The sequence below is a fragment of the Podarcis raffonei genome, chromosome 17, assembly GCF_027172205.1.
Source record: "Podarcis raffonei isolate rPodRaf1 chromosome 17, rPodRaf1.pri, whole genome shotgun sequence".
NCBI lineage: Eukaryota > Metazoa > Chordata > Lepidosauria > Squamata > Lacertidae > Podarcis > Podarcis raffonei.
Genome location: NC_070618.1, coordinates 36,328,385 through 36,355,108, shown reverse-complemented (window position 1 = coordinate 36,355,108; position 26,724 = coordinate 36,328,385). Strand labels below are relative to the sequence as shown.

Here is a 26,724-nt window from a genome sequence, read left to right as displayed (position 1 = left end):
GGATCATGGATTCAAGCCCTATGTTGGGCAAAAGGTTCCTGCATTGCAGGGGGCTGGACCAAATGACCCCCGCAGCCCCTTCCAATTCTACGGTTCTGCCAGGCTCCACCCTGGCCGGCCAGTTTTCTTCAGCCCTGCTTCTGGTCCATCAAGTTCTGGCTTGCCTCTGAGACACTACTGCCTTAGCTCTCTTTGTCCTCTTCAGGGACGGCGGGGAGGAGAGTCTTTTTTCAAAACAGTAAGTTGGCAACCCCGAGAACAGAGGCACAGGAAGAAGCCACAGGCACAAATCTGAGTTTGGGAAAGGAAGGGAATGCAACGCTTCAGTCCCCTGCCCCATAGTCATACCTCGGGTTGAAGTAGCTTCAGGTTGAGCGTTTTCGGGTTGCGCTCCGCAGTGACCAGGAAGTAACGGAGCGTGTTACTTCTGGGTTTCGCTGCTCGCACAGACGCTCAAATGACATCATGCGCATGCAAGGAAGCGGCGAATCGTGACCCGTGCATGCGGAGATGTGGGTTGCGTTCGCTTCAGGATTATAGCTGTCAACGTTTCCCTTTTTTTTAAGGGAAATTCCCTTATTCCGAATAGGATTCCTCACAAGAAAAGGGAAAAGTTGACAGCTATGTTCAGGATGCGAACGGGGCTCCGGAACGGATCCTGTTCGCATCCAGAGGTACCACTGTATTGGGAAAAGATGCAGCTAAGAGGAAACACCAGATCTGAACAGGACACCCTTCTCAGGCTGTGGCTACTGACACACATCAATGAGATGACTTGCGACCAGAGGAAGGATTAAAACCTTATAAATATATAAATTCATTATGGGATGATGCAGTTAAAAATTTCTTATTAATCACCATTGGGCTTGAGTTCAGAGGGAAACATTTTTTAAAAATCAAGAAATAAAAGGATATGAATTTGCTGAACTAATTGTGAAAAAGGGATATAAAAAAGGGAGGCGTGAGGAAGTCAGGAAAGTAAGTTAAGTGAAGATGAATATTTAGAAAAGAGTGATTTGTGTTTCTCTTATTTATTGTTTTTTTTCTTTCTTTTTCTAAATGTTTGTACTTTATGTATTGTGAAAGTTTGTATTGTTGTCTTTCATATTTTTTCTATGTTTTTCTGTGTTTTTATTGTTCTATTTTTCTATTGCTAAAACTAATAAAATATTATATTAAAAAAATTATAATAAAAAATCACGAGATAAAGAACCAATCACAATCAATAAAAGAGGCAGAGAGAGAACGAACCAAGTGTGGATTTCGAGAGCGAAAGGGACCTCTTGGAGGCAAGCCACGTGCCATCTCTTAGACCACGCTCCCTTGGCTACAGCATCCCCCCCCCAAAGACTCCTTCTGACCAGTGCCTCTTCCAACCACACCACCTGCAGTATTTCTGGCTGGCAGCCTCTTTCCCAGCTGCACAGCGCCCCCTAGAGGCCCCCACTCAGGTCGCCTACACACCTCAACCTGCCCCAAACCCCAAACCCCACACCCCTCCTCCCCAGCACCACATTATCTGTGGGCTTGCACCCCCTGCAACACGCCCACCCTGTCTCCAAGACAGCTTCCTCCCTCTGCCTCCCCCCACCCCGCTGCACTGACCGCTCCTTTGCAGCCCCAACCTTGACAGTCCGTCCTCTGAAGCAGCTCCGCTCCCCCCAAGCCTCCCCACTCAGATGCAGCTATAAATAGCCGCCTCTTTCCGCTGACATCACTCTTTCGTCCCCTTGCTCCATTAGGACGTTGGAAGGATCAGATTCTACATCAAGTTAATATTGAAAAAGGAAAGGGGGGGGGGAAAGGCCAATATGCTGCAAAGTCTTTTGCTGGGGCGGGCTCCCTCTCGCCTCTCCCTATAGCCTGTGTTTGTGAGCGCTGGTGATTAAAACAGGTGAGCACATGAACGGCCTTGCGGGATCAGACTTAAGGTCTACACAGCCCTGATTGCTAAGCAGCCGTCAGCCAGATGCTTCTGAGAAACTTGGAAGAGCTGGGCAGGGAGACTGACGTCCCCATCAGCTGGTATTTGGAGGTACATTGCCTCTGAACATGGAGGGTTCGCTTAGCTATTGTGGCTGACAGGGGTGCATTGGAAGACATATATCCCAATGAATCCCCCCCCCATAAGCTGCTGCAAGTTTTCCAAAGGGAAGAATACAGTGGAGTGGGGAGAAAACCCTTTGCATATGCTCAGAATATATCCTATACAGTGGGTTAAGTACTTAATTCCATATTCCTTATCACCGCCCCAAAATCCCCTCCCTGCTCATCGAAAAATAATATGCTAGGGAGAAAGGCTAGCCAGGGGTCAGCAAACTTTTCCAGCAGGGGGCCGGTCCACTGTCCCTCAGACCTGGTGGGGGGCCAGACTATATTTTTTTGGGGGGGGGGCGAATGAACAAATTCCTATGCCCCACAAATAACCCAGAGATGCATTTTAAATACAGTGGTATCTCGGGTTAAGTACTTAATTCATTCCGGAGGTCCGTTCTTAACCTGAAACTGTTCTTAACCTGAAGCACCACTTTAGCTAATGGGGCCTCCTGCTGCCGCCGTGCCGCTGGAGCACGATTTCTGTTCTCACCCTGAAGCAAAGTTCTTAACCTGAAGTACTATTTCTGGGTTAGCGGAGTCTGTAACCTGAAGCGTCTGTAACCCGAGGTACCACTGTATATGATGCTCCTCATCCTTAGGTGGGGTTCTGCGTGGCCGGGTCTCGTGCCCAGTCTCTCACTGCCCCTTCTCAAGGAATGCTTGTGCAGGATCTGAGCATTTATGGCTCTCCGAGCACAAGGGCTGGAGAGGGCACTAGCGTCCTCTTCTTCTCTCCCCCAACCCTCTGCGTGAGGAGGGGCAAAGAAGGGCAAGACCCAGGAGACAGCACCCCCACTGCCATGCCCCTCTGATGGCCAGAACGGACCCCCCCACCCGCCCCCATTCAAGGCTGCGGGGACAATTTCTGCCCTGCGCACCCTGTCCTGTCCTGTTTGACTGCTCAGCCCCAGAGGCAGCCTCTCTCTCTGGCTTTGGGTGGTCACCCATTTGTGACACAGGAAGAGAGGCAGCTCCAGCCCCAGCAGATCTCTGGCACAAGGAAGCGGCGGCGGCGGCGGCTGCTCCTCTGCAGCTCAAGGTCACCACGGCTCGTAATGGGGAGGGAAACCTGCTACTCCCTCAGCTGCCGCTCGGTGCCAGGAGCCAGGCTCCCGCTGGCCTCCTCCGTTCCCCTCACAGTCACCTTGACCTGCATCCCGAGACCAGAAGGATGGAGAGAAGCAGCGGGAGGGCAGCTGCCGGAGGCCGGCCCCCCTGGGCTCACGGCAGGAGCACCCGGAAAAGATGCCAACGTCCCAGGAGTTGCCAGCTGCCCTTATTCGCCAGGGAGAAATATCTCCCCATCTCCTGCAGCTGTGGAGCTGCTCCCCGTTCCGCTGCTCGCTTTCAGCTCTCAGCTGTTCCTTAGCGGCTGGGTACATGTAACAGCCTCGTGTGTGTGAAATCAGGGGTGGGACGAAAGCGGGCTTATGGGGAAGGGCCCTGGGCCCCTGCTGCTGGTTCACTGTGATGGCCACCTCCCAGCTGGCCCCTTTGCCACCCTGCTTGCAATCTCTCTGGAACAGGGGTCGGCAACCTGCGGCCCACAAGCGGCGTCTAAACAGCCCACAAGCCGCCCCTGAACCCAGCTGCCCACTCGGCTAAACCAGCGCAGCACAGAGCGGGGACTCGCTTCCGCGGTGCCGGCCCACAGAGCAATCTCCACAGGAGTGAAGCAGCCCATTGCTGACACCTGGTCTGGAACCACCCCAAGTCCTTACTGGCCTCCATTTTGCAGTTGCACGTCCCTGTTAAGATGCAGCAGGACTCTCCTCCCGCTGACCCCACCTTCTGCTGCTATTTGCTGGGATCCCTCCCTGGAGAATTTGCCCCACCCAATCCATTTCTGCCACTGTTAGTCCCTGGGGAGCCAGGTGCTCCAATAAGGCTTCCTCTCTTGACCCCATGTATTTCACATGTGCCAACTGTTTTTTTTTTGGGGGGGGGGAAATACCCGAAAAACCCTACTTTCTCAGGTTGTGTGCTTCTGAGCATGTGCAGAGTTCCTTTTCCACACAAGGAAGAGTCTAATAATAAGAGGCAGAACTGTGAGGGGAGAGACTCCATGAGGCAAGGCCTTCTTTCACCTGCCTTGCCCCACCCTCTAGTCTCTGCCTCTCAATTTGTATTGTATTATTTTACGTACTGTGGTTTGCCGCTGTTTTATTGATTATAGTTTAGAAATTATTTATTGCAACTGCTGAGTGGATTTCTGTTTAACTTTTATATGTTATTATTATTTAATACTATTCTAATGATTGTTGAAAGTTACTTTTTTGATATAGGTTACCTATTTTAAAGTTATGTTTTATTATCACATTTTTCTATTGCATTAGATTGTTATAAGATGTAGGTTTTTTGTTTCTTCAGCTTGTAAACCGCCTTGAATATTTAAGATAAAAAGACGGTACACAAATTAAAAATGATGATAAAAATTGATAATAATAATATACTGCCCTTCATCACAAGACCCCAGGGTAGTTCACAGGATAAAATACGAGGTAAAAACACAAGTAAATAGTTAAAACAAAAACACAAAACAATAACAACAGATCTAGGGTCACAAGAAGAGCCTGCAGGAGCAGGTGTGGCCCCAGGGTTGAGCAGTGCTGTCCATTAGCCCAGCCGGATGAGAGCACAGGGGACGCGGGTGGCGCTGTGGATTAAACCACAAAGCCTAGGACTTGCCAATCAAAAGGTCGGCGGTTCAAATCCCCACAAAGTTGCTCGGTCCCTGCTCCTGCCAACCTAGCAGTTTGAAAGCACATCAAAGTGCAAGTAGATAAATAGGTGCCGCTGTGGCGGGAAGGTAAACGGCGTTTCCGTGCGCTGCTCTGGTTCGCCAGAAGCGGCTCAGTCATGCTGGCCACGTGACCCGGAAGCTGTATGCCGGCTCCCTTGGCCAATAAAGCGAGATGAGCGCCGCAACCCCAGAGTCGGCCATGACCGGACCTAATGGTCAGGGGTCCCTTTACCTTCACCTATGAGAGCACAGAACCCAGTGGATGCAGCAGGCAGGGGGAACCGAGTGGGATGAGCCGGTACCTCCTCTAGCAGCTTCCTGCTCCTCCTCTGAAGGACCCTCATCCTATGGTAAAACTGCTCCTGGACTGTCCCATTCCAGACTGCAGGTAGCAGCTGCGTAACGGCATGCTTTCTGCCCCTCCAAAAAGTTAGCTAGGACTTCTACCTTTCTCCCTTGCATTGTTGTGTGTATGCGTTACATGTATAAACTAGGAACACTTTAACCACATAGAATCATAGAATTGTAGAGCTGGGACCCGAGGATCATCTAGTCCAACCCCCTGCAATGCAGGAACATGCAGCTGTCCCATACAGGGATTGAACCTGCAACCTTGGCGTTATCAGCACCACACTCTTTATCCATTCAGGCTGACATGTGTTCAGAAACGTGCCCATGATCCTATACAGGTAGATCACTGGTTTCCTTGACGTGACTGCAACTTTACGTGGATTGGTGAAAAATAAATACATAAACGCAAAGGGGAAGGAGGGGAAGAGGAAGGGGGGTGACTGGCAAACCCATCAGCCACTGGGATAGCATTTGGGTGTGGCTGGAGAGTCGGTGGAGCAGAGGAAGTTGCAGAGAATTTTGGAGGTGCATGGAGAGAGTTGTAGAGGAGGTTGGAGAGTCATCAGAGGAGAGTTTGGGGGATTTGCTCATTGTCGGGGTTTTTGTTTTGTTTTTCTGGCTTTGCATGATAGCCTGGAACGTAACCCCCATGAAAGATGAGATCTATCTGCAGTATGTTAATGGCGACTTTCAATTTGGACCAGGGAGCGGGGTTCAGGGCTGGCAGTTGCTCTGCTGTCTTCTCTTGAAGAAGAAGAAGAACAGTTTGGATTTGATATCCCGCTTTATCACTACCCGAAGGAGTCTCAAAGCAGCTAACTTTCTCCTTTCCCTTCCTCCCCCACAACAAACACTCTGTGAGGTGAGTGGGGCTGAGAGACTTCAGAGACTTCAGAGAAGTCTAGCCAAGGTTACCCAACAGCTGCATATGGAGGAGCGGGGAAGCGAACCCGGTTCACCAGATTATGAGTCCACCGCTCTTAACCACTACACCACACTGGCTCTTGGCTCTGCCGTTCTCCTGGAACCGGCTCCCATCTCTAGCGCCCTCGGATAATACCCTCCCCAGGCACACGCCTCACCCGCGGTCCCCAAGGCTGCGCCCACAAACCTTCTGCAAGTGCATGTTCTTGGTCAGCTGCTCCTCCAGCATGTTCTGAAGCTTCTTGTTCATCTCCCGCACATTCTCATCTCCCGGCTTCACCAGGTCCCGCAAGACGCTGCTCAGGCTGCTGCGGTCGACTTGCCCGTGGGCCCCCGACACGTCTGTCAGAATTGGGCGGAGGGGAAGAGAGGAGAGAGAGAGAGGAAGTGGGTGTGTAGTGGTTTGATGGACATCTCAAACTTAGTTCTCGGGAGTGGGGGATAAACCTCTGTCAGGGATGTACCATTTGTGAGAGCAAAAGGGGGCCTCACACGACTAGGTGCTCCTTAACCCGGAAACACAGAAAGCTAGCATGTCAGGACTCTGCTAGAATCCTGCTCCTTGACAACTACCTTTCTATAGCCCCATCTGCACCATATATTCAAAGCAGTATCATGCAACTGTAAACAGTCATGGCTTCCCCACAAAGCATCCTGGGAACTGTAGTTCCTTAAGGGTGCTGAGTTGTTAGGAGACCCTTATACCCCTTGGGAAGGGAGACTGATTATTACACCACACTGGGAAATGTAGCTCTGTGAGGGAAAGAGGGGTCTCTCCTAACAACTTTCAGCTCATTTGAGAAACTACAGTTCCCAGGATTCTTTGGCAGAAGCCATGACTGTTGCAAGTGACTGGATATTAAACGTATGATACGGAGGGGACTTATATAGAAGAAGTACTTCTCCCCAACACCAGTCTGAAGCAGCAGCACCGGATACAGGTCTAGCACCTCAGAGAGGGAGAAAGAGACTGCAAGAAGCCACGTCAGGTAATCTGGTGGAATCTAGCAGAAGTTCAGTGCTAATTTTTAATTGTTCCCAGGGAAAAAATCCATTTGCAACCCCATTTCCACTTGCAACTCAAGAGAATTCCGCCATGTAATGTCATGTGATGGAAGGTGGAGCGGCGTCCCAGCCTACAGTTCTTTCCCACCATTTGAAATCTGAACTGCCGAAAAGCCAAAGTTCCATAACACAACCAGTAGCGCAGTGCAAAAAGGGAAATGCTGGAAAATGGGACAAAAGCACCAGCACTATAACTTGCAAAATGCAACAAACTTCATGCCCAGGACTTTCAGACAGCAGTCTTGCTCCAGGTCCCTTCCTATGCCACCTCCCCACTGGAGCCAAGACTCCCAGGCCATTCTGCAAGGCTCTTTCCCCTGGAGACTCCTAGGAAGTGCATTAACAAACACGGTTTCAGGTCGATACTGGCTGGCCTTCTCCCCCAAGCTGCTGAGCTGGTTTTCTAGTTATTTTATTGTCAGGGGTTCCATATGACTGTCTGCTTACTGCAAGCTACCTTGAGGGCTTCTTGGCCATTTCTCCAAGGGGAGTAACAAATACCATGAAATACCCTTGAGGAAAATAATTCCCCCTTTCTCCTCTTAGGCCCTTCCTCCTCTGAGCGATCCCAGGGACCATGTGGGAGACACGAGGCAATTGCAGCGCCAGATTTGCTTATGTGACAATGTTAAAAAGCCAGTTCAGAGTGAAAGCAGGCCATGCTATCCCTCGCTCTGAATGAGCGTTGGGAGGGAGCTGTGCTGAAACAATCTCACCTTTGTTTGAAGGCCCCCATGCCTAGAAAAACCACTAAAACAATGAGCATTTCCCCCCAGGGGCAACACAAACACACACTCCTCTCCCGCTAGTGGGTGTTACATTAAGTACAGTCATACCTCTTGTTATGTTCGGTTAAGGTTACGTCTTTTCAGGTTGTGACCACAGCGCCCCGGAAGTACCGGAAAGGGTTACTTCTGGGTTTCACCGTTCGCACATGCGCAGACACGCAAAATGATGTCACGCACATGCGCAGAAGTGGTGAATCGCGACCTGTGTGTGTGCAGGCGTGGGTTGCATTCTGTCCAGGTTGTGAACGGGGCTCTGGAATGGATCCTGTTTGCAACCAGAGGTACCACTGTATACTAAAAGCAACAACAGTGACACCCACCACTTTCCTCCCATCACCTGCTCCTCCTTTCAGAACTGGCAGCCTGCAGCTGAGCCGTCTCTCTCCACAACCATCACCTCCCTTGCTCTCTAACCATTGCTCACTGCCCTCTTCTCCAGAGCCTGGGCCTGCTCTGATCTCCTTAGGGAGCTGTCATAAATTTGGGGTCTTTCCCTGAAACCTGCTCAGCCACGAAATTAGCAAAACAGCAGGGGAACAGAGAACAGCAGCCACCCATCCTCCGCCCCCACCCCAAGAAACTGGCTTCAAACAGAAAAGAAAAACTGCGGAAGAGGAACTGAATGAGATTCTTAACTCGTATGCTAGAAGGAACAGCCAAGAGGCCTTCCTGCTGTTTTGCAACTTCTGTGAGTGGGAAGGCAGGCTCACCGGACGGATGACGATGACATGGCCCCCATTAACACCACAGCCACTACCTGGACTGGTGGGGTTAGGCAAACAAGCAAGCTGCAAGCAGGGCACAGGCTATGACCAGGTACAAGGGCATCATAAAACACACACACACAAACACACACACACACACACACACACACACACACACACACACGTCGCTTTGGAGCCTGTTTTTAAAAAACAGAGCTGAGCTCTGGATGAACTAGCAAGAGCTTCCTCTGAGCTTGTGCAGAGTGCTCCCTCTTCACCACTGAGTAACCACACTTGGGGACCACACGTCCGGGGATATCAGGGAATGAATGGCCACAGGCTAGATGCAACATCATCGAGTCGAGCCCAGGGATGCCAAGTGGTCAACCAGGCTGCGTGGTAAAACCGTGAGTTAACCAGTACAGTGGAACCTCGGGTTACATACGCTTCAGGTTACAGACTTCGCTAACCCAGAAATAGTACCTCGGGTTAAGAACTTTGCTTCAGGATGAGAACAGAAATCGTGCTCCGGCGGCGCAGCAGCAGCAGGAGGCGCCATTAGCTAAAGTGGTGCTTCAGGTTAAGAACAGTTTCAGGTTAAGAACAGATCTCCAGAACGAATTAAGTACTTAACCCGAGGTACCACTGTACTGAGTTTCAAGAAACCAGAACCTGGAATTTACTGCCCATCTCCAACCAATAACCTGCCGGGTTCCATCCTGGTTCTGTCTTGGTCCACCAGATTCCTCTAGGTTCCATGTCTTGACCCATCACCCCTGGGTTTGACCCCACTTCTACTCCTTCCTATGGGGCTGGTTATTTTAGAATGCAAAAGTTCCAACCAACTCCCATGCTAGCCCTGGTTCTATGCACACAGCTCTATTCCAAGCAGCTTCGAGGACGGAGCTTAGATGGTAGCATCCTCTGTGCTTTGTAATAAGTACTTGAAAGAGTCGCAGAGAAAAGGCTAAGGCTGAGCACCAGGATTCCTGTGCTCTTTCTGCAGGCATCTCCCCCCACTGCCCCAGTAGCTGTCCGTTTTAGTTTGCGCCCTTGATTCCCCAGACTGATGCCGAGCTAAAGTAACCCTGACAACTCGATCGATCCCACCTGCTTTCCCTGCTCTGCAGCTTCAGCACTCATCAGCCGGCCTGTCTCTCAAGACAGAAATCCTTCCATCCCTTGGCTGCGCCGTCATGCGTCGCTCACCCCCACAACGCCCCTGCCTTACACAGGAGAGGAAGGAGCCAGGTATCCTGACTCCCGGCCTCCGCTCCTCCCGCCACCAAACCCAACTCGTACACAGGATCGCCTCTGACACCCTTCGGTTCACCCTGAGTGACTACCACAACCACTCCGGTCTCCCTTGTGCACAATTGTCAACCTGAGTTATGATCTCGGTGGCGCCCTTCCCCAGGGCTGAGTATAGGCAAGTTTAAAAATTAAAATTCTCCACTGTTAAACAACAACAACAACAACAAAAATCCTAATTCTGCAGCCTGCAAAAGTCATGTACCGCAACCCCACACGGGCCCACTTCTGCCTGTTAGCGTTCACTGAAAGGTGGGAGGAAACTCAGCCCTTTGCCCACCCTGAAAACAGTCTAAACTAACAGAAGGTTCTGCCAACCTGAGCATGAAGTCTGCCACAACTAGGAAGCTGCTCTTTAGGGCAGGATAACAGGTGCATTAGCATTTGGGCCGCCTGCCTGCCAAAACTTCCCTCTGTGCTGTGCTTAACTGCTGTTGATAAAGAGGGCAGACCTGCAGCAGCATCCAAATGACTAGGCGTGTCTTAAAAGCACTCAGTGAAATCCCTGCATCGCCTCCAACAGCCCAGCAGCTCCTTCACCTTCAAAATCACCCATACCATCCAGTAGGGGTTGCAACCTCTGAGTCCTCCTGCTCAAGTCGGCCAGTGTGGGGCTTCTGAGTGCAAAACCCCTTTCTTCCCACTGATGTTATCATCTTCCCCCTACCCCACCCGCGATTTGTTTTGTTTTCGATTTTTTGCAATGGAGATATGAAATTTTTTAATGACCTGCATGTGCATTTGGGCTGACATGCTGTACTAAAGCAGAGGCGTCACAGAAACAGAACTATTCAGGCCTGATATATCTATCTATTCCCAATATATCGTATGCCTCATTGCCAAACTGCATCACTTGTTCAATCTCAAATCGTTTTTCTTTTGGTTTGGTTTGTTCCATGGATCTCTCAATAGCATTTTTTTAACCTAAGTTGGAAACATTTAATTGTCAATGCTTTTTTAAAAAAAAAAATGGGAATGGAAAACCACCAATATTTTGTTTGTGGCACCCTTAGCGTCGCTGCTTCTCTCTCTCCCCTCCATCCTCCTAGCTGATGAGTACATTGACATCAGGCCCACTTTCCTCTGGCTAGTCCCAGAGTTCACAAGCCTGGCCCGCTCTCACAAGCTTTAGGAATAACGCCTAGAGCAGTGTTTAGCATCCTTGGGTCTCCAGCTGTTGTTGGACTTCAACTCCCAGCATCCCTGACCACTGGTCCTGCTAGCTAGGGATGATGGGAGTTGTAGTGCAACAATAGCTGGAGACCCACGGGCCTAGAGTATGAGCCACTGTCTGCCCCTGCACAATTCACCAGGCTTACCGTCCTTTCCCTGGACCAAGCCTCCCACCTGAAACATCTCACTCTCCTCTTAGCCTCCTATCTGCAAAGCCCAAATCCACTGAACCCGCTCCCCTCCCAGAGATGGGGCGAGAGGGAACCTCAGTTCAATTATCAAAACCTAAGGTAATTGCCTGAGGCTAAATCCATCTAGTTTATATTGTAGGAGAGGTAGAAATAAAAGAGGAGTTAATTGGAGAGAGAAACACACACACACACATACACCCTGAGGACTCCTGGGGCAGCAGGGTCAAGTGGTTGGAGCAGAAGGCCAGCAGTGACTTCTGGGTTCAGTTACAAAGATTTGGAGGACAAATCTGCCTGAGAATGACAGGCAAAGGCAGAAGGAAGTGGCACAAGATGCAAGAGGAGGAGGAGGAGGTTTGTATTTTTAGCGTTCATGAAATATTCACTGGCTGGGCTGTGTGTTGCCAAGCTGAGGCGAAGGCGACCCTGCGCAAGCTATTTATAACTGGCTCCTGTTCCCTGCCCGCGGCGCAGTTCTGCGTGGAAGTATGGAAAACTTATCCACAGCCGCTCAAGAGGACCCACCAGCCCAGCTGCCAGATTTTTACCTCCAAGCACAGGAGAGGCCCTTTGCACGTCACCCCTCAACATCGCAGGACCCCCCCCCTCTCTCGTCCTTGGCACTGTGGCTGAGTCCAACACCACTGCTCTTTGGCAAGTTCAGGTGGGCCAAAGGAATGGCAGCGGGATCACCATCGGGGCGAGAGTGGGGTGGGGATTCTTATAGAAGGGGGGAGAGAGGGGGCTCAAAGCCAGGGAAAACAAAGCAGAACGGAGGAGACAATCCCTGTGTGAATGCTATGTGGGTTTGTGGGACTGGGGGACGGATTGCAGAGTCTGTCGGAGAGGGGCTCTGGGAATGAGAATCTCATGGCCTGGCGGCCTGGCTCCTTGCTCCAACTGACTTGCCAAATGAATCTGCTGAGCCCGCACATTCTCGTGCCAAGAGCGGAGATTCGAGGGCCACCTGTGCTTTCCACCTTGGTGCGCAGAAAGCGGGACAAAAAACCAAGAGAGCTCTCCCTGGACTCTCCCCCTGGCTGCACCTTCCACCTATAACGGAACATCCAATCTCCAAGAGCCCTGCTCCTCCTCCATCTCTCTCCCTCTTGCCAAGGAGGAAGCCCACGAAGCACAGAGAAGCCACTTCCTTAAGAGATACGGGGGGGCTTCCGCTCTCTCCACCCGCCCTAAAGCGAAGCTGAAGTCCCAAGCCATTGTCTCCCTACTTCAAACTACCCCCAAACTTGTGGAATTTCCACTTCACTGGTAGCCGAAATAAAACCAGAGCAACTGTAGGCTGTGGTCAGATCCTTATCTGGGGCCCAGCCCCCTTTCCCCCAAGTTGGTTGGGACTAAAGTTCTGTATAGGCTATGGTTTTGCAATCACACAGCAGAGCCACAGAATCTGGTGGCAGATGCAAATTTCAGTAGCATGAGATCTGCAGCTTTGCTTTAAATTTTTGTTAAGGGAAAGAAGCTTCTAGTCCCTAAGGCTGCTGGAGTGAAAGTTTGGAAGGCATAAGATAGAGGGAGGGAGGAGCATGGAGGAGGATCTCCATTCATCAGGAAATGGGGCTTCATTGCAATGCAAAGCATCTTGATTCTGTCCCACGTGGAGCAGCAGAGCGCATCATGCAAACAGATGCAAATCCCTTTTGGTATAATTTATGCAGGTTGTGGAAATGTTCTTCCGTCAAGGCACAATTTTTAGCCCCATCCCCAACAAAGCATCTTGGTTAAGACTAATTGAATTAGCCAAGGGACCATGATCCCCAAAAACCAAATTGGGAACTCCAAAAGCTTCAACAAGCTTTGGGAATGTTCAAGGTGGAATGCTGGCAAGGGTGCCAGAAGTATGAGAGAGGAATTTTTAAAAGATCAGTGGAATCAAACTTGCAAAGGATCTGAAGGCTCTCTTATATCAAAGAATCCTGACTGAGGGCCGTGGCGGCGGCCCTCACATCAGCCCCCTTTCACATCAAGGGTAATTTCATACCACACAAGGCTTGATGCCTCAGTCAGGTTTCTGATGTGAATTCAAAACCTACGTTGGCCACGATGCACATTGCATAACCAGAGCCTCTACTGCACTCTCTCTCTTACACATTAGCCATGCAGGTAACATGCGGCCATCGAGACATCCCACCACCACCATCCAGAGGGCAAATGTCAGCAACCCAGAAGCTGTGAAAGCCGCATTACCAATGATCTGCTCTCTGAAAAGCAACATTAAGCAGGAATTCTGTCACAAGGATTATTTGATCTCAGAAATGCGGGGAGTTAACATGCTAAGGCATCAGTTCGATCCAGCACTGAGCACAGAAGCAGCTTATTCAAGGCAGCAGGGCTGCCCAGACCTTACTTCTCCCCACGATTTGCGTGTGTGTGTGTAGAGAACGAAGACCCCACAGTTCGTGGAGCTCGGGATCCTATCTGAAGCTTAATACTGAACTCATGTTGACACCCACACAGGGTTCAGTCCTCTCATCCTTGCGGCAAAATTATACAGTAGAGGAGAAGTAGTGAGACATGGGTGGGCAGCGGGGGGGGGGGGGGGAAACGGGCAGATCTATTTTTATTTGTACTTATTTCATTTTTACCCTGCCTTTCCTCCACAACAGACCAAGGCACGGCTGCAAAGATGGGAGTTCCCAGGCAGCTTCCGCACACAGGCCACTGTCTGGACCTGCTTCATCCTGTACCATCGGACCACCCTGCGGGACTGAGGACGGCTGGCCTGGGACTCCCAGAGGGCCTCTATCAGGAACCACAACTCTTTCAAGGTTATTTCTGCAACCACATGGGTTAGAAACTTGTAAGGAAAACAAAATATATAATAATAATAATAATAATAATAATAATAATAATAATAATAATTTATTATTTATACCCCGACCATCTGGCTGAGTTTCCCCAGCTACTCTGGGCGGCCTCCAATCGAGTCTTAATACAGCATTAAATATTAAAAACTTCCCTAAACAGGGCTGCCTTCAGATGTCTTTTAAAGATAACATAGCTACTTATTTCCTTTCCTGTGGAGGGCGTTCCACAGGGCGGGTGCCACTACCGAGAAGGCCCTCTGTCTGGTTCCCTGTAACCTCATTTCTCGCAATGAGGGAACCACCAGAAGGCCCTCGGAGCTGGACCTCAGTGTCCGGGCAGAACGATGGGGGTGGCGACGCTCCTTCAGGTATACTGAACCGAAACCGTTTAGGGCTTTAAAGGTCAGCACCAACACTGAAAAGCCAGGACTTTAATCTACAGAACGTTGAGGAGAGGTGTTAAAAGCAAGCCCTCCAGCAGATCCTGCAGACTTTGCAAGGCCTGCAAGAGGAGCTGCAGAGAGCCGAAAGGGCAGTGCAAAGGAGACAGAGGGACCTGGGATAGCTGCGCTGCACATGGTTCCCTTTGTACCGCAGTGAAGCCGAGTGGGAACAGCCCTTTCCTCCTGCCTTTGTCTGTGCCTGGTGATGGGAAGTGGCGCTAACAGGGTTTGACAGCAGGTCCCCACGGAGGCTGTCATTCCGGCTGCTGCAGGGGGAGGGGCCTGCCCCCTCGGCTTCACCGGTGGCACAGAAAGGTCCCTTCCGCAGGCCCGGCCTGTCACGGAAGGAACGCAGAGGTGGGAGGCACAGGGTCACGGGCGAGGAGGAACAGCCACATGCAGGCAGGGGACACTTCAAAGGGCGCTTTCCAGCTCCATCCCTCTTCGTGGCCTAGCTTCACAGACTGAAAAACCTTCCCAGCGCTTAAAAGAGGATACCTGCACCCTACCCCAAATACGTGCAAGGCTGCTAACGTAGAGGCCACGGTTCGTGCCTGCTGCCCAAATTCACTCTGTGCCCGTCAGCAGTCAAATATGCAAAAAGGGGGAGCTGCTAATACAGTGGTACCTCGGGTTACATACGCTTCAGGTTACAGACTCCACTAACCCAGAAATAGTACCTTGGGTTAAGTACTTTGCTTCAGGATGAGAACAGAAATCGTGCTCCGGCGGCGCAGCGGTAGCAGGAGGCCCCATTAGCTAAAGCGGTGCTTCAGGTTAAGAACGGTTTCAGGTTAAGAACGGACCTCCAGAACGAATTAAGTTCTTAACCCAAGGTACCACTGTATATGTGTACACCTGCCTGTTCCCCACAAGCTTGAGTTCTGCAAATACGACCAGTTTGAAATGATTTAGCTTCTTCCGATTTACTCTGCGCCCCACGCTTCAGGCAGGGACAAGGCTTTCTTAAGAGGTGGGGGTCAGGCTGAAGGCAAGGCATTGCTCCCATGGAATGGGCAGGCGGGTGCTGATTCGGTGGGGAAGTTGTGCGTGGCTGGACCCCCCCCCCATGGCGTCAGGCCTTTAATGAAATGTCACAGGTGTGCCATGGGATGAACCTACAGAAAGACATTTCCCAGGGCACCAGTGTAACATTTAAAGGGCACCTCCTTTCCATTCTAGAGTGTGACGTGTGGAATTTTTACCATCCTCTCTCTTCCCTGGTGTACAAGAGGGATGGCCCCATGGTGGAAGAGAGAGGTTAGCCAAAAAAGGAGGTGAGGCGACAGAGTCTCAGGAGACCCTCTGAGATACATCTTCTTCCCCAGTTTTAGCCAACGTTATCCACACACCCTTGACATTTCCGCCCCCTAGCAGCCATGATGTTGATCTTTCTTTACAACGAAGTTGAGACATGTCAGATTCTGGATTGTAAGCTAGTGTGGGGAGGGGATTCTAACTATAACACTATTTTTTTAATGATTCATGTTATTTCTTTTATGGATGTATATTCCTAAATATAAAATATTTCCAAAGCACCTTCAGTTTCTCCTAAGATCTATGTACAGTGGTACCTCGGGTTACATATGCTTCAGGTTACAGACTCCGCTAACTCAGAAATAGTACCTCGGGTTAAGAACTTTGCTTCAGGATGAGAACAGAAATCGTGCTCCGGCGGCGCAGCAGCAGCAGCAGGAGGCCCCATTAGCTAAAGTGGTGCTTCAGGTTAAGAACGGTTTCAGGTTAAGAACGGACCTCTGGAACGAATTACGTACTTAACCCGAGGTACCACTGTACATAGAAAGTCTCAGATCGGTTGGTTATGCTCCAGTGTGACCAAGAGAGACGGTGCAACTATGCCTGCCCAGTTCTGCCCCTCATTTGCTGACAGTACTCCTGAGGGATGTGGGCACTGCACTCGAACTTCCTTCCTAACTTAACATCACCTCTTATTCCCTGCAGTCCCCAAAATGGTGCCCCTCCCTCACCACAGAAGAAGGGATGAGAGAAGATCTACATCAAGAATAAAGTGGGGGTGAGGAGAAAGATCAACATTGAGATCTGCTGCCCTGGTGGTTCCTGCTGCCTGAGGCAGCTGCCTCACTTTGCCTCCTGGCCTGCCCAGGCACTACCCATAGGGAATTCCACCAGAGAACTGTGTCAAGTGTGAGGCCCCAATTCAGAGCTCACCTGAGCTGCAAGCCTATTCAGCACCCTCGGGGTTCCCTAGGACCACTATCCAATGGAAGCGGAGAGAATCCTCAGGTGTCCATAGTAGATCTGAAATTCCTGGACACACAATCTTTGCTTCGATCCACCCCCTTCCACCAAGCTGAGGTCAAGGCCACTAGCCCCTGGTTTGCTCAAGCTTATTCCCTCCTGACTGCCAGGAGTCCTCACCGATGCGGCTGTCCATGACGTAGGTCTCGATGATGGCACTCTTCCGACACAGGTCCTCAGCCATGGAAGCACTGCTGACCTCCAGGTGTTTCACCTAGCAAAGAGAGATGGCATCATTCCTCACAGCCAGTGATGCTTAAAGGTAAAGGTACCCCTGCCCTTGCAGGCCAGTCTTGCCAGACTCTAGGCTTGTGCGCCCATCTCACTCAAGAGGCCGTGGGCCAGCGCTGTCCGGAGACACTTCCGGGTCACGTGGCCAGCGTGACAAGCTGCATCTGGCGAGCCAGCGCAGCACACGGAACGCTGTTTACCTTCCCGCTGGTAAGCGGTCCCTATTTATCTACTTGCACCCGAGGGTGCTTTCGAACTGCTAGGTTGGCAGGCGCTGGGACCGAGCGACGGGAGCGCACCCCGCCATGGGGATTCGAACCGCCGACCTTTCGATCGGCAAGTCCTAGGCGCTGAGGCTTTAACCCACAGCACCACCCGCGTCCCAGTGATGCTTACCTGCCCCCAAAACCCTGGAATCCAGAACCTTCACCAATGGCAGGCCAGCCTGTGCCTCTTAGATCATAGGATCATAGAATTGCAGAGTTGAAAGGGACCATGAGGGTCATCTAATCCAGCCCTCTGCAATGCAGGTGTTCCCACCCCAGGGGGGGCTTGAACTCTTGACCATGAGATTAAGAGTCTCATGCTTTTACAGACGGAGCTCCTGGCTAAACATATTCCTTCATCTAACCCTAACATCACTGACTTTCCTCTTGGAAGTCATCTCACCAGACTGGGCTCTGGAAATAATCTCCAGAAGATCAGAATGTGCTGCCACATGGTGGTTCCTCTGGGGACTTTAGAGGCCTTGGGGGCCAGACGCGGCCCTCAGGACTCTCACTAGGCCAGGGCCTGGGCCCTGCCACATTCTACTTGCTGGTACTGCTCCACACCCTCTCGGAAGTGTGTTTTGTGTGGCTTGAATGTAACCCTGAACTACAACGCCTCTTGCTTTTCTGAATGGTTGATAGAGACAGGGGTCTATGTAGGAACCTCTGGATTTGTGTGGCTCGAAATAGCCTACGGTACAAAGGTTAATAGGGGACACAGGTGGCACTGTGGTCTAAACCACAGAGCCTAGGGCTTGCCAATCAGAAGGTCGGCAGTTCGAATCCCCGCGATGGGGTGAGCTCCCGTTGCTCAGTCCCTGCTCCTGCCAACCTAGCAGTTCGAAAGCACGTCAAGTGCAAGTAGATAAATAGGTACTGCTCCGGCGGGAAGGTAAACGGTGTTTCTGTGTGCTGCTCTGGTTTGCCAGAAGAGGCTTAGTCATGCTGGCCACATGCTGTCTGCGGACAAATGCTGGCCGGCCCCCTCGGCCTATAGAGATGAGCGCCGCAACCCCAGAGTCATCCGCGACTGGACCTAACGGTCAGGGGTCCCTTTACCTTTATACAAAGGTTAATAGTCACATCCATCAACCTACCTACTTTTTGCCCCTGATCTTACCACCATCCCTCGCATGCCCCCCCACAAAAAAGTTATCCAGGGGAAATACCGTCCTCAGGCTGATAAAAGTTCTGCACCCCTACCACAGAGTCAAGCACAGGCAAAACTCCCGCGAGTTAACATTCTCAGTCACTGGCGGGAGCTGGGAGTGTATCACTGTGTACAGACATCCGTCTGGGCCAGCCATACTGCAGGAGAGCCAGTATGGACCTGTCGTAAGGTGCCACGCGAGAGCCTATTCTCCCATTCCAAAACCAGGCCTGCAGAGGTTTCCATACCTTCTCCTCCAGCAGCCATTTCTCCTGCTGAACTTCTGCCAGGCGCTGGAAGAGCTCGGAGATCTCCTCATCCGACAGGTCAGCTGGCCGAGGGGGTTGCGACTGTGACTGCGGGCTGCCTGTGGTGGACTGCAAGTGGAGAAGGGGGTTGGCAGGCAGGCTGGCAGCCAAAGCAGAGTCTTTCACTGCATCCATCACCCTCTGCCCCCAAAGTAATTTTAAACATTTCTCTCTCATTTTGCAAAGTGCTCAAAGGTGTCTCACTAATTAACTTTAACATCAAAACTGCATGTAAAAAATTAAGTAACAATTATAGGGATGCAGGCCCCAAGCTACCAATCTAGCTGCTAGGCACCCACAGAATATTCATCGTCCTATAGCGTAGGACAAGGAACCTCATGCCTGACACCCTGACCAATTTTCCAATAAAGAACTGATTGGCTGTTTCTTCTTCTTACAGAAACCCATTTTCTCCAATCTTCAGGCGAGACTTTGGGAGAAAAGAAGCCAGTGGGTGGGTGAGAGTTTCCCTTGGATATGTTCAAGATTATATTGCAGGGGTGGGGAAGAACAAACCCAGTTTATTTTAAGAGTCTTTGTTGTGGCAACTTCAAAGGCAGGTCAAACAACCACACACACACACAGGCAACCTTTAAAAACAACAACAAAAGGATTCCTTTGGTTTGTGCAGCTAATACATAGATCACAGATCAAGTTGATCAGTAATAATAATAATATCTGAAGAAGTGTGCATGCACACGAAAGCTCATACCAAGAACTAACTTAGTTGGTCTTTAAGGTGCTACTGGAAGGAAAAAATTCTTTTGTTTTAATAATAATATATTATTAATTATACCCTGCCCATCTGGCTGGGTTTCCCCAGCCACTCTGGGCAGCTTCCAACCGAATATTAAAAACAATGCAGCATCGAACATTAAAAACTTCCCTAAACAGGGCCGCCTTCAGTTGTCTTTTAAAAGTAAAATAGTTGCTTATTGCCTTGACATCTGGTGGGAGGGCACAGTCACCCCATTCAGGACCAGGGAGTCCCCCACACCAGCCCGCCCCCTGTCCCCCAAGAATAGTACTTCTGTCTTGTCAGGATTCAACCTCAATCTGTTAGCCACCATCCATCCTCCAACCGCCTCCAGGCACTCACACAGGACCTTCACCGCCTTCACTGGTTCTGATTTAAAAGAGAGGTAGAGCTGGGTATCATCCACATATTGGACACCCAGCCCAAATCCCCTGATGATCTCTCCCAGCGGCTTCATGTAGATGTTAAAAAGCATGGGGGAGAGGACGGAACCCTGATGCACCCCACAAGTGAGAGCCCAGGGGCCTGAACACTCATCCCCCAACACCACCAGTTATAAACAATCACCCCCTGGGTAGAATCAATGAGCTGGCCAGAAATAGAGGCGATCCTAAGGAGTTCTTGTGCTGTCTGCAAGACCAGTTGCATGGGGACAGGGACTCCCACAGCACCATCCCTAAAATGGCACCATAGGAAAACTACCAACAACCCAGGAGTGAAAGTCTGGAACATAGGAAGCTGCTTTGGGTCCATCTAGCTCAGTACTGTCTACACTGACTGGCAGCTGCTCTCCAGGATCTCAGGCTGGCATTTTTCCAAACCCTACCTAGAAATGCCAGGGACTGAACCTGGGACCTTCCGCTTATAAAGCAAATGATCTACCACTGAGCTATGGCCCTTCCTCAAATCTGAGGAAAGGCACTGCTTTTGAAAGGCAAGCTCCAGGTGTCTGCTCCCATCTACAGGTGCAGGAAGAGAAATTACAGACCTCACCCCTTCAAGAGCTCTGGCGTCCTTGGCACCCACAGCCAAAGCTCTTGACACCTATCATGCCTCACCTTGTTGCTGCCGGCTCCAGATCCCTCTTTCATGATTTCACGGTAGCTGAAGGACGAGATGCTGCTGCTGTCTCCCGTCTGTGCCCTGCTGGGCGAGCTGATATCCGCCAAGACAAGATCCTCGATTCCTGGAGGGCAGAGCACAATGTTAGAAACGCAAATAAGGGTGGCAGTTCTGGGGTCCAAAGCGGCTAGAAAGCCACAGCCGCTCCCCATTGCCCTGCCCTGTAACCCTCAGGTGTGTAGGTGCTAGCTGGGGGCAGCTCCTTGGCACAGGAAGAACACTCTCTACATGCTCAGAGACAATACTTTCAACAGTCAGAAAGTACACAGGCGCATAAACCATAGCCTAGGTAATGTCCGTTGCACATCACAGGCTGGTATCTGCTCCTCAAACGGGGCTGGCATGAACAAGATCCAGTTCATATTAAACACAGATTCAGGCTCTTCTCTCTCTCCCTCTCCACCCTCAAATCTCTGAAAGCACCTGGCTGCAAATAACCAGCTGAGTGGTTAGTTTAGCTCCCTGGGGGATCTGATTTCCCAGAAGGTGCTATTTCCTAGCATATCCCAAGGAGTATTTTGAAAAAAGATGGTGTCAGAGACTGTCCGCCCAAAGCAGGATTTACCTGAGTGTTTGGATGTAAGTTCTAACCCCCGCACTGCTCTGCGGCTGAATCTTGTCCTAAACTGATCTCACTGTTCTCACATCTCCCCCCAAAACAACACCAACTTCTTTCCTTAGGAGAAACCACCTCTCTGCTTTTGCAGAACTCCCAAGTGGCCCCTAGGAGCTAGACAGAACCAATCTTGTTTACATAATCAGGAACACACAAGGTTCCCAGTGGAGGCAAGCATTCAGAAGCCATTAACCACAGATTAGGGATCAGGAGCAGGCTGTTGGATCCCAGAGTCGCATAGACCCATGCCTCCACCCCCAGTACAAATTCGACTTCCCTCTACTGGCTTTTAGTCTCAGTTAATACTTCTTATAGAATGGTTAATGCTATGCATCTTAACCAGAACCCATAAGCTGGTTAAAACAAAACACTGGCCGTTGTCAAGGTTGGTGTCAATGTAACTCTCAATCATGCAAAAGGCCAGCAGGGGGGTTTGAGAGAACCCACCCCAAAGCCCACTTCCCCAACCATGTTTAATGTATTGGGAGCACGGTGTTCACACACAAGCCCAAGGTGTTTGTCACATGGGAGATTCCTGGCAGTCTGAAGTGGTTTGCTTGTGTTGAATTCCCAGTTTTAAGCTTCTGTGCTACGTCTGCTCACGTTCATGAAAGATTATGCTGCAATGTACCAGCCAGACTCATTTGGAATTCTTCCTACCAAAGGTACCCTATATTTTATTTCTGCTCAGGATACACATAGCAAAAGTCCAAGACATTGTTACTGTTGAAGTGTTGCGGGGATCAAGGAGTTAAACACTCTGTGCTAATTGGGAATGCTGACTCAGCAGCATGTGATGACTAAGCATCACGAGACATGGGGCGTTGCCTAACTGATCCAGCTAGTATAAAGAGGCATGGTTGACTTCCCACTTCAGTTAGTCGGTAGAGGTGTGAAGAGGTGATGGCATCTCCCTGAACGTAATTCCACCTGTGTGCTGTGTATCTTGAATGTACCCACACTGCTTGTTTTACGATGCCGAAAGACAGCAACTGAATAAACCCAAACTGAAAATCCAGCTTGATTCCTGAACGCTTCCTGTGGGGCTCTTGTACATCACAACAGTTACTACTACTACTACTAGCTGGGACGCGGGTGGTGCTGTGGGTTAAACCACAGAACCTAGGACTTGCCGATCGTAAGGTTGGCAGTTCGAATCCCCGCGACGGGGTGAGCTCCCGTTGCTCGGCCCCTGCTCCTGCCAACCTAGCAGTTCGAAAGCACGTCAAAGTGCAAGTAGATAAATAGGTACCGCTCCGGCGGGAAGGTAAACGGCGTTTCCATGCGCTGCTCTGGTTTCGCCAGAAGCGGCATAGTCATGCTGGCCACATGACCCAGAAGCTGTACGCCGGCTCCCTTGGCCAATAAAGCGAGATGAGCGCACAACCCCAGAGTCGTCCGCAACTGGTCTTAACTGTCAGGGGTACCTTTACCTCTACCTTACTACTACTAGCACTGGTATTATTGTTGCATTTTCTTCTCTTAAGGCCATGAAGAGAAACCTGTGGCCCTCCAGATGTTGAGCATTGGTCATTCTGGTTGGGGATGATGGGATGGGATCCAACAACCCCTGGAGGGAACCAAGTTCTCCATCTCTTTTCTAAGGGATAGATCCAAGGAGCTGTCCGAAGTGCTGAAACACACTGCAGAGCCCAAGTGCTGAGAGCTGATGTACAGGAATGAACCAACTAGTCTTGTGTGGTCTATCTTTTTAAAAATAGAATAAAAAAAACCAGAAGGTCCACAGTCTACCAGTGCATTTTATAATGTACACATCAAGAGTACATACTCAAGATCTCTAACACAGCTAAAGTGTAAATTACACGTATGAAGTGATCCTGAGTCTGTATTCTTGCTGCTGAAGAGCATAAAGTAGTACCTTAATAGATTAGATCAAGCTCTAGCTAGTCAAGCATTCTCTCAGAATCCCAGCAAAAAATGCCCACTAATCCATTAGTGGGTCAAGATTTAGCCCACCCTTGGTCTAATAAACAAAACTTTGCTATTACCATTCTTGCTTGGGCACAAAACTCACTGGATTACCGTAGGTTATTATTTCTCAGCCTCACCTACCTCACATGGCAACTGTGATTATATAAAAATGGGGGTGGGGAACTGCGTACTCCACCCTGAATTCATTAGAGAAAGGGCAGGATATAAATCTGCTTGAGTACACACACCCCCAACACAAAACACACACACACACACACGAAAGACAAGGGACACTTTTTACACAGCAGATTGCAGAATGCAGCTTCCAGTACAGACCATCTGGTGCATTCACCAGACCCCCTAAACAATGGAGCCTGCTTCTTTTGTTTTTGTTTTTTTTAAATGCGTTTTAGCAAAGCTGACTGCAGAGAAGCCTCTGGAAGGGGAACCAGTATCCAAGACCAGAGGGGTTTCCAAACCATCGGCTCAATGGGGATCCAGGGGCCGTTTTCCCTTTCTTTCCTGCTCTCCTGTCTCAGTCCTCCTACCTGGGCTTGGCTGGCATCACAAGGGTCTCATCTACCAGCATTGCATCATTTGACAGTGAATACGAATTTATCGTAATATGGGATGACCCCCTTTGGCAAATCATTTGATACGATTTTCAAAGAGGGGAACGAAAGCAGGAGCTTATCAATGAAACAACTGCAAGATTTCTATGAATTAAAGACTGCAGTGAATTAATGAATAGTGATTTTTTTAAAAAACAAAGTATAAAGTTAAAAAGAATCTGGCCACTTGTCACTAATGTCTTGCTAACATCCAGATTATATTACTTGAAACAATATACACGGTGTCTGACCTTATTTTTGTATTTAAATAAAAATAGCAGAAGATGCTGGACTACAAGGCTGAGGACCACTGGTACCTTGAGGGCTGCTGTTTGACAGTGGGACAGTCTGCCTCGAGAGCTCTCCTTCCTTGCAGGTGCTTCAGCAGAGGCCGGACAGTCATCTGTCAGGGATGCTGCAGTTGCAGATCCCGCACTGAGCAGGGAGTTGCACTAGACCTGCCAGGCATTTTCCAGCTCTAGGAGTCTTGCATAAGACGCTATCTGGGCCCTTGAGTCACCCTCAGAGGCTCTGCTTTGCCATCTGAAGTGGGATGCGTAACTACACAAAGCACAACCTTCTGTGCGGAGGTTACGAAACTCCTGTCCAGAGGACGCTCACAAGGCTTTAATCGACAAGCAGAAATGTAGTTTTTACAGGGAAAATTTGGGCTTGTTATGATGCATAATGTTGCTGGATTTTGTTTTTGCTTGTGGTTTGCAACGTCTTATGTGTCTTTATGGGGCTGGACCATAAAGAAGGCTGATCAACGAAGAATTGATGCTTTTGAATTATGGTGCTGGAGGAGACTCTTGAGAGTCCCATGGACTGCAAGAAGATCAAACCTCTCCATTCTGAAGGAAATCAGCCCTGAGTGCTCACTGGAAGGACAGATCCTGAAGCTGAGGCTCCAAGACTTTGGCCACCTCATGAGAAGAGAAGACTCCCTGGAAAAGACCCTGATGTTGGGAAAGATGGAGGGCACAAGGAGAAGGGGACGACAGAGGACGAGATGGTGGGACAGTGTTCTCAAAGCTACCAGCATGAGTTTGATCAAACTGCGGGAAACAGTGGAAGACAGGATGCCTGGCGTGCTCTGGTCCATGGGGTCACGAAGAGTCGAACACGACTAAACAACAAATGTGTCTTAACCAACTGTGTTTTATGTTATTGTGGTTGTTTTGCCATAAACCCTATAGATTAAAAAGTTAGGATATCAGGCACTCCCACATCCCCACACCACAGGACAGCTAAAATGGGCAGTATCCCTCGGAAGAAACCAAAAAGAACTAAAAGAGCACAAATTACTACTCTAGAAAGACAGCAGAGGAAATGTAGAGAGAAGCTGAGCAGCAGACCCAATTCCCCCCCCATTGCGTGGAGATGTGAAGACACTGATACAACTCCCACCTCTGCCACGAGTTTGGTAGTTAAAGGAGAGCCACATCTGCTGCAGCTTCAGCCCCCCCCCCCCCAGCCATGGGAAACACAAGGGATCAGAATGCCCCTGTACAGGGCAGCTGTAAGCATCGCTGAGATAACCTAAGTGAAGCACTTTAAGCCTTTCTAAGCCTTTTATTAGCAAAATGCCCATTGTGGCAATAGATGGGCTGTTTGAGTGCTAGGGACTGAACCTGGGCTACTGGCTGCTTGCAAGGCGTACACTCTGCAATCGAGCACAGGCCATTCCCCAAACAGGGGTAATATGGACGCTGTTCATTTTTATGGGCGGAAGTAACATTTTGTATTCCAGGACACCCAAAGGCTAAATATGGATCCTGCTCCCTCACCCCTCATCCCAGCCACTGAGAACCAAGAACTGTTTACATATGCACAATCCCAACCCCTGCCCAGTTCCAGCTAGATTCCGTTTCTTGGGTCAGGCTAGAGTGCCACATCTCCCTAAATAAAAATTCTCAAAAACTGTGGTTAGTTATAAAAAGTGGGGGAGTAGGGAAATAGAGGGCGGGAACAGAGTCGGAACCTAGAAGCAACATGGCAAGGAGACAGTCGCCGTTTATCTGCCATTCCTCAATTAAAGAAAGAGCAGAAAGAGGCATTTTAATTTTTTTTGAAACACACACACATAAGCTTGTAATAGGTATGCTCTTGCATGGGGCCTCATGAGGAACTCCTATCCAAATCATCTATCAAGTCCTTTCTCCACTTTGCTCCACTAAACTCCGAGCACCTGGTGTTCCCAGACTGTTCCACAAGCCCAGAAATGGCATTTCTAGCCATTTGTGCTGCCTGCCTGCCTGCCTGCCTGCCGGAGAGCTTTGCAGAGGGAGAGTGCTGGGTGTGTAGGAAGTGAGAAATCCTACAAGCAAGTGCTGCAGCTGCCCAGCCCGGCTGGTTAATTTTTAATCCGGTGGTGAAAACAAGAGACCCATTCAATGCTGGGATCTGCCGACTATACGCACCTCCTGAACTCCCTGCTGCAAGTGGCCTCCAGCGCCTTTCAAACCCACCTGTTAACTCAAGCGCTAACCTCCCCTGGGACCAAGTGATGCCTTTCAATCCCCCGCCTGTGACTCTCTTCCTCTTTAGCTCAGCTTTCTTTCTTTTAAAGGAGCAAGCTGAGTTGGAGGTCACTGGCTCTTTGTTAAGAGGGAGGGAGAAGAGGGGATTATGGCTTTTCAACAGAACTCCATGCTGGGAGAAAGCCCTGTGGAGGGAGAAGGACTCTTTTGTGCAGGCTGCTCTGGAAAAAACAGACGCGAGCGTGTGTGCGCACACACACACACAACACACACAAAACGGAGGAATTCAGAAGGCAATGAAAGTCCCTTCACACTCCAGGGTGCATTAGATCAAAGCAGGGAGATAAAAG

The 26,724-nt window shown here is 50.0% G+C and overlaps 1 protein-coding gene across 2 annotated transcripts in view; it reads right to left on the bottom strand.

The window, feature by feature from the left end:
* Positions 1 to 26,724, bottom strand: part of GRIPAP1 (GRIP1 associated protein 1) — a 68,676-nt gene that overhangs the window by 1,467 nt on the left and 40,485 nt on the right. For both annotated transcript variants that reach the window (XM_053370479.1, XM_053370480.1), the window contains 4 exons: positions 20,669 to 20,796; positions 18,794 to 18,922; positions 17,016 to 17,109; positions 6,303 to 6,457 (listed from right to left, as the gene is read on the bottom strand). In XM_053370479.1, the coding sequence (XP_053226454.1) occupies positions 6,303 to 6,457; positions 17,016 to 17,109; positions 18,794 to 18,922; positions 20,669 to 20,796 (506 nt within the window). The remainder of the gene's footprint in view (positions 1 to 6,302; positions 6,458 to 17,015; positions 17,110 to 18,793; positions 18,923 to 20,668; positions 20,797 to 26,724) is intronic.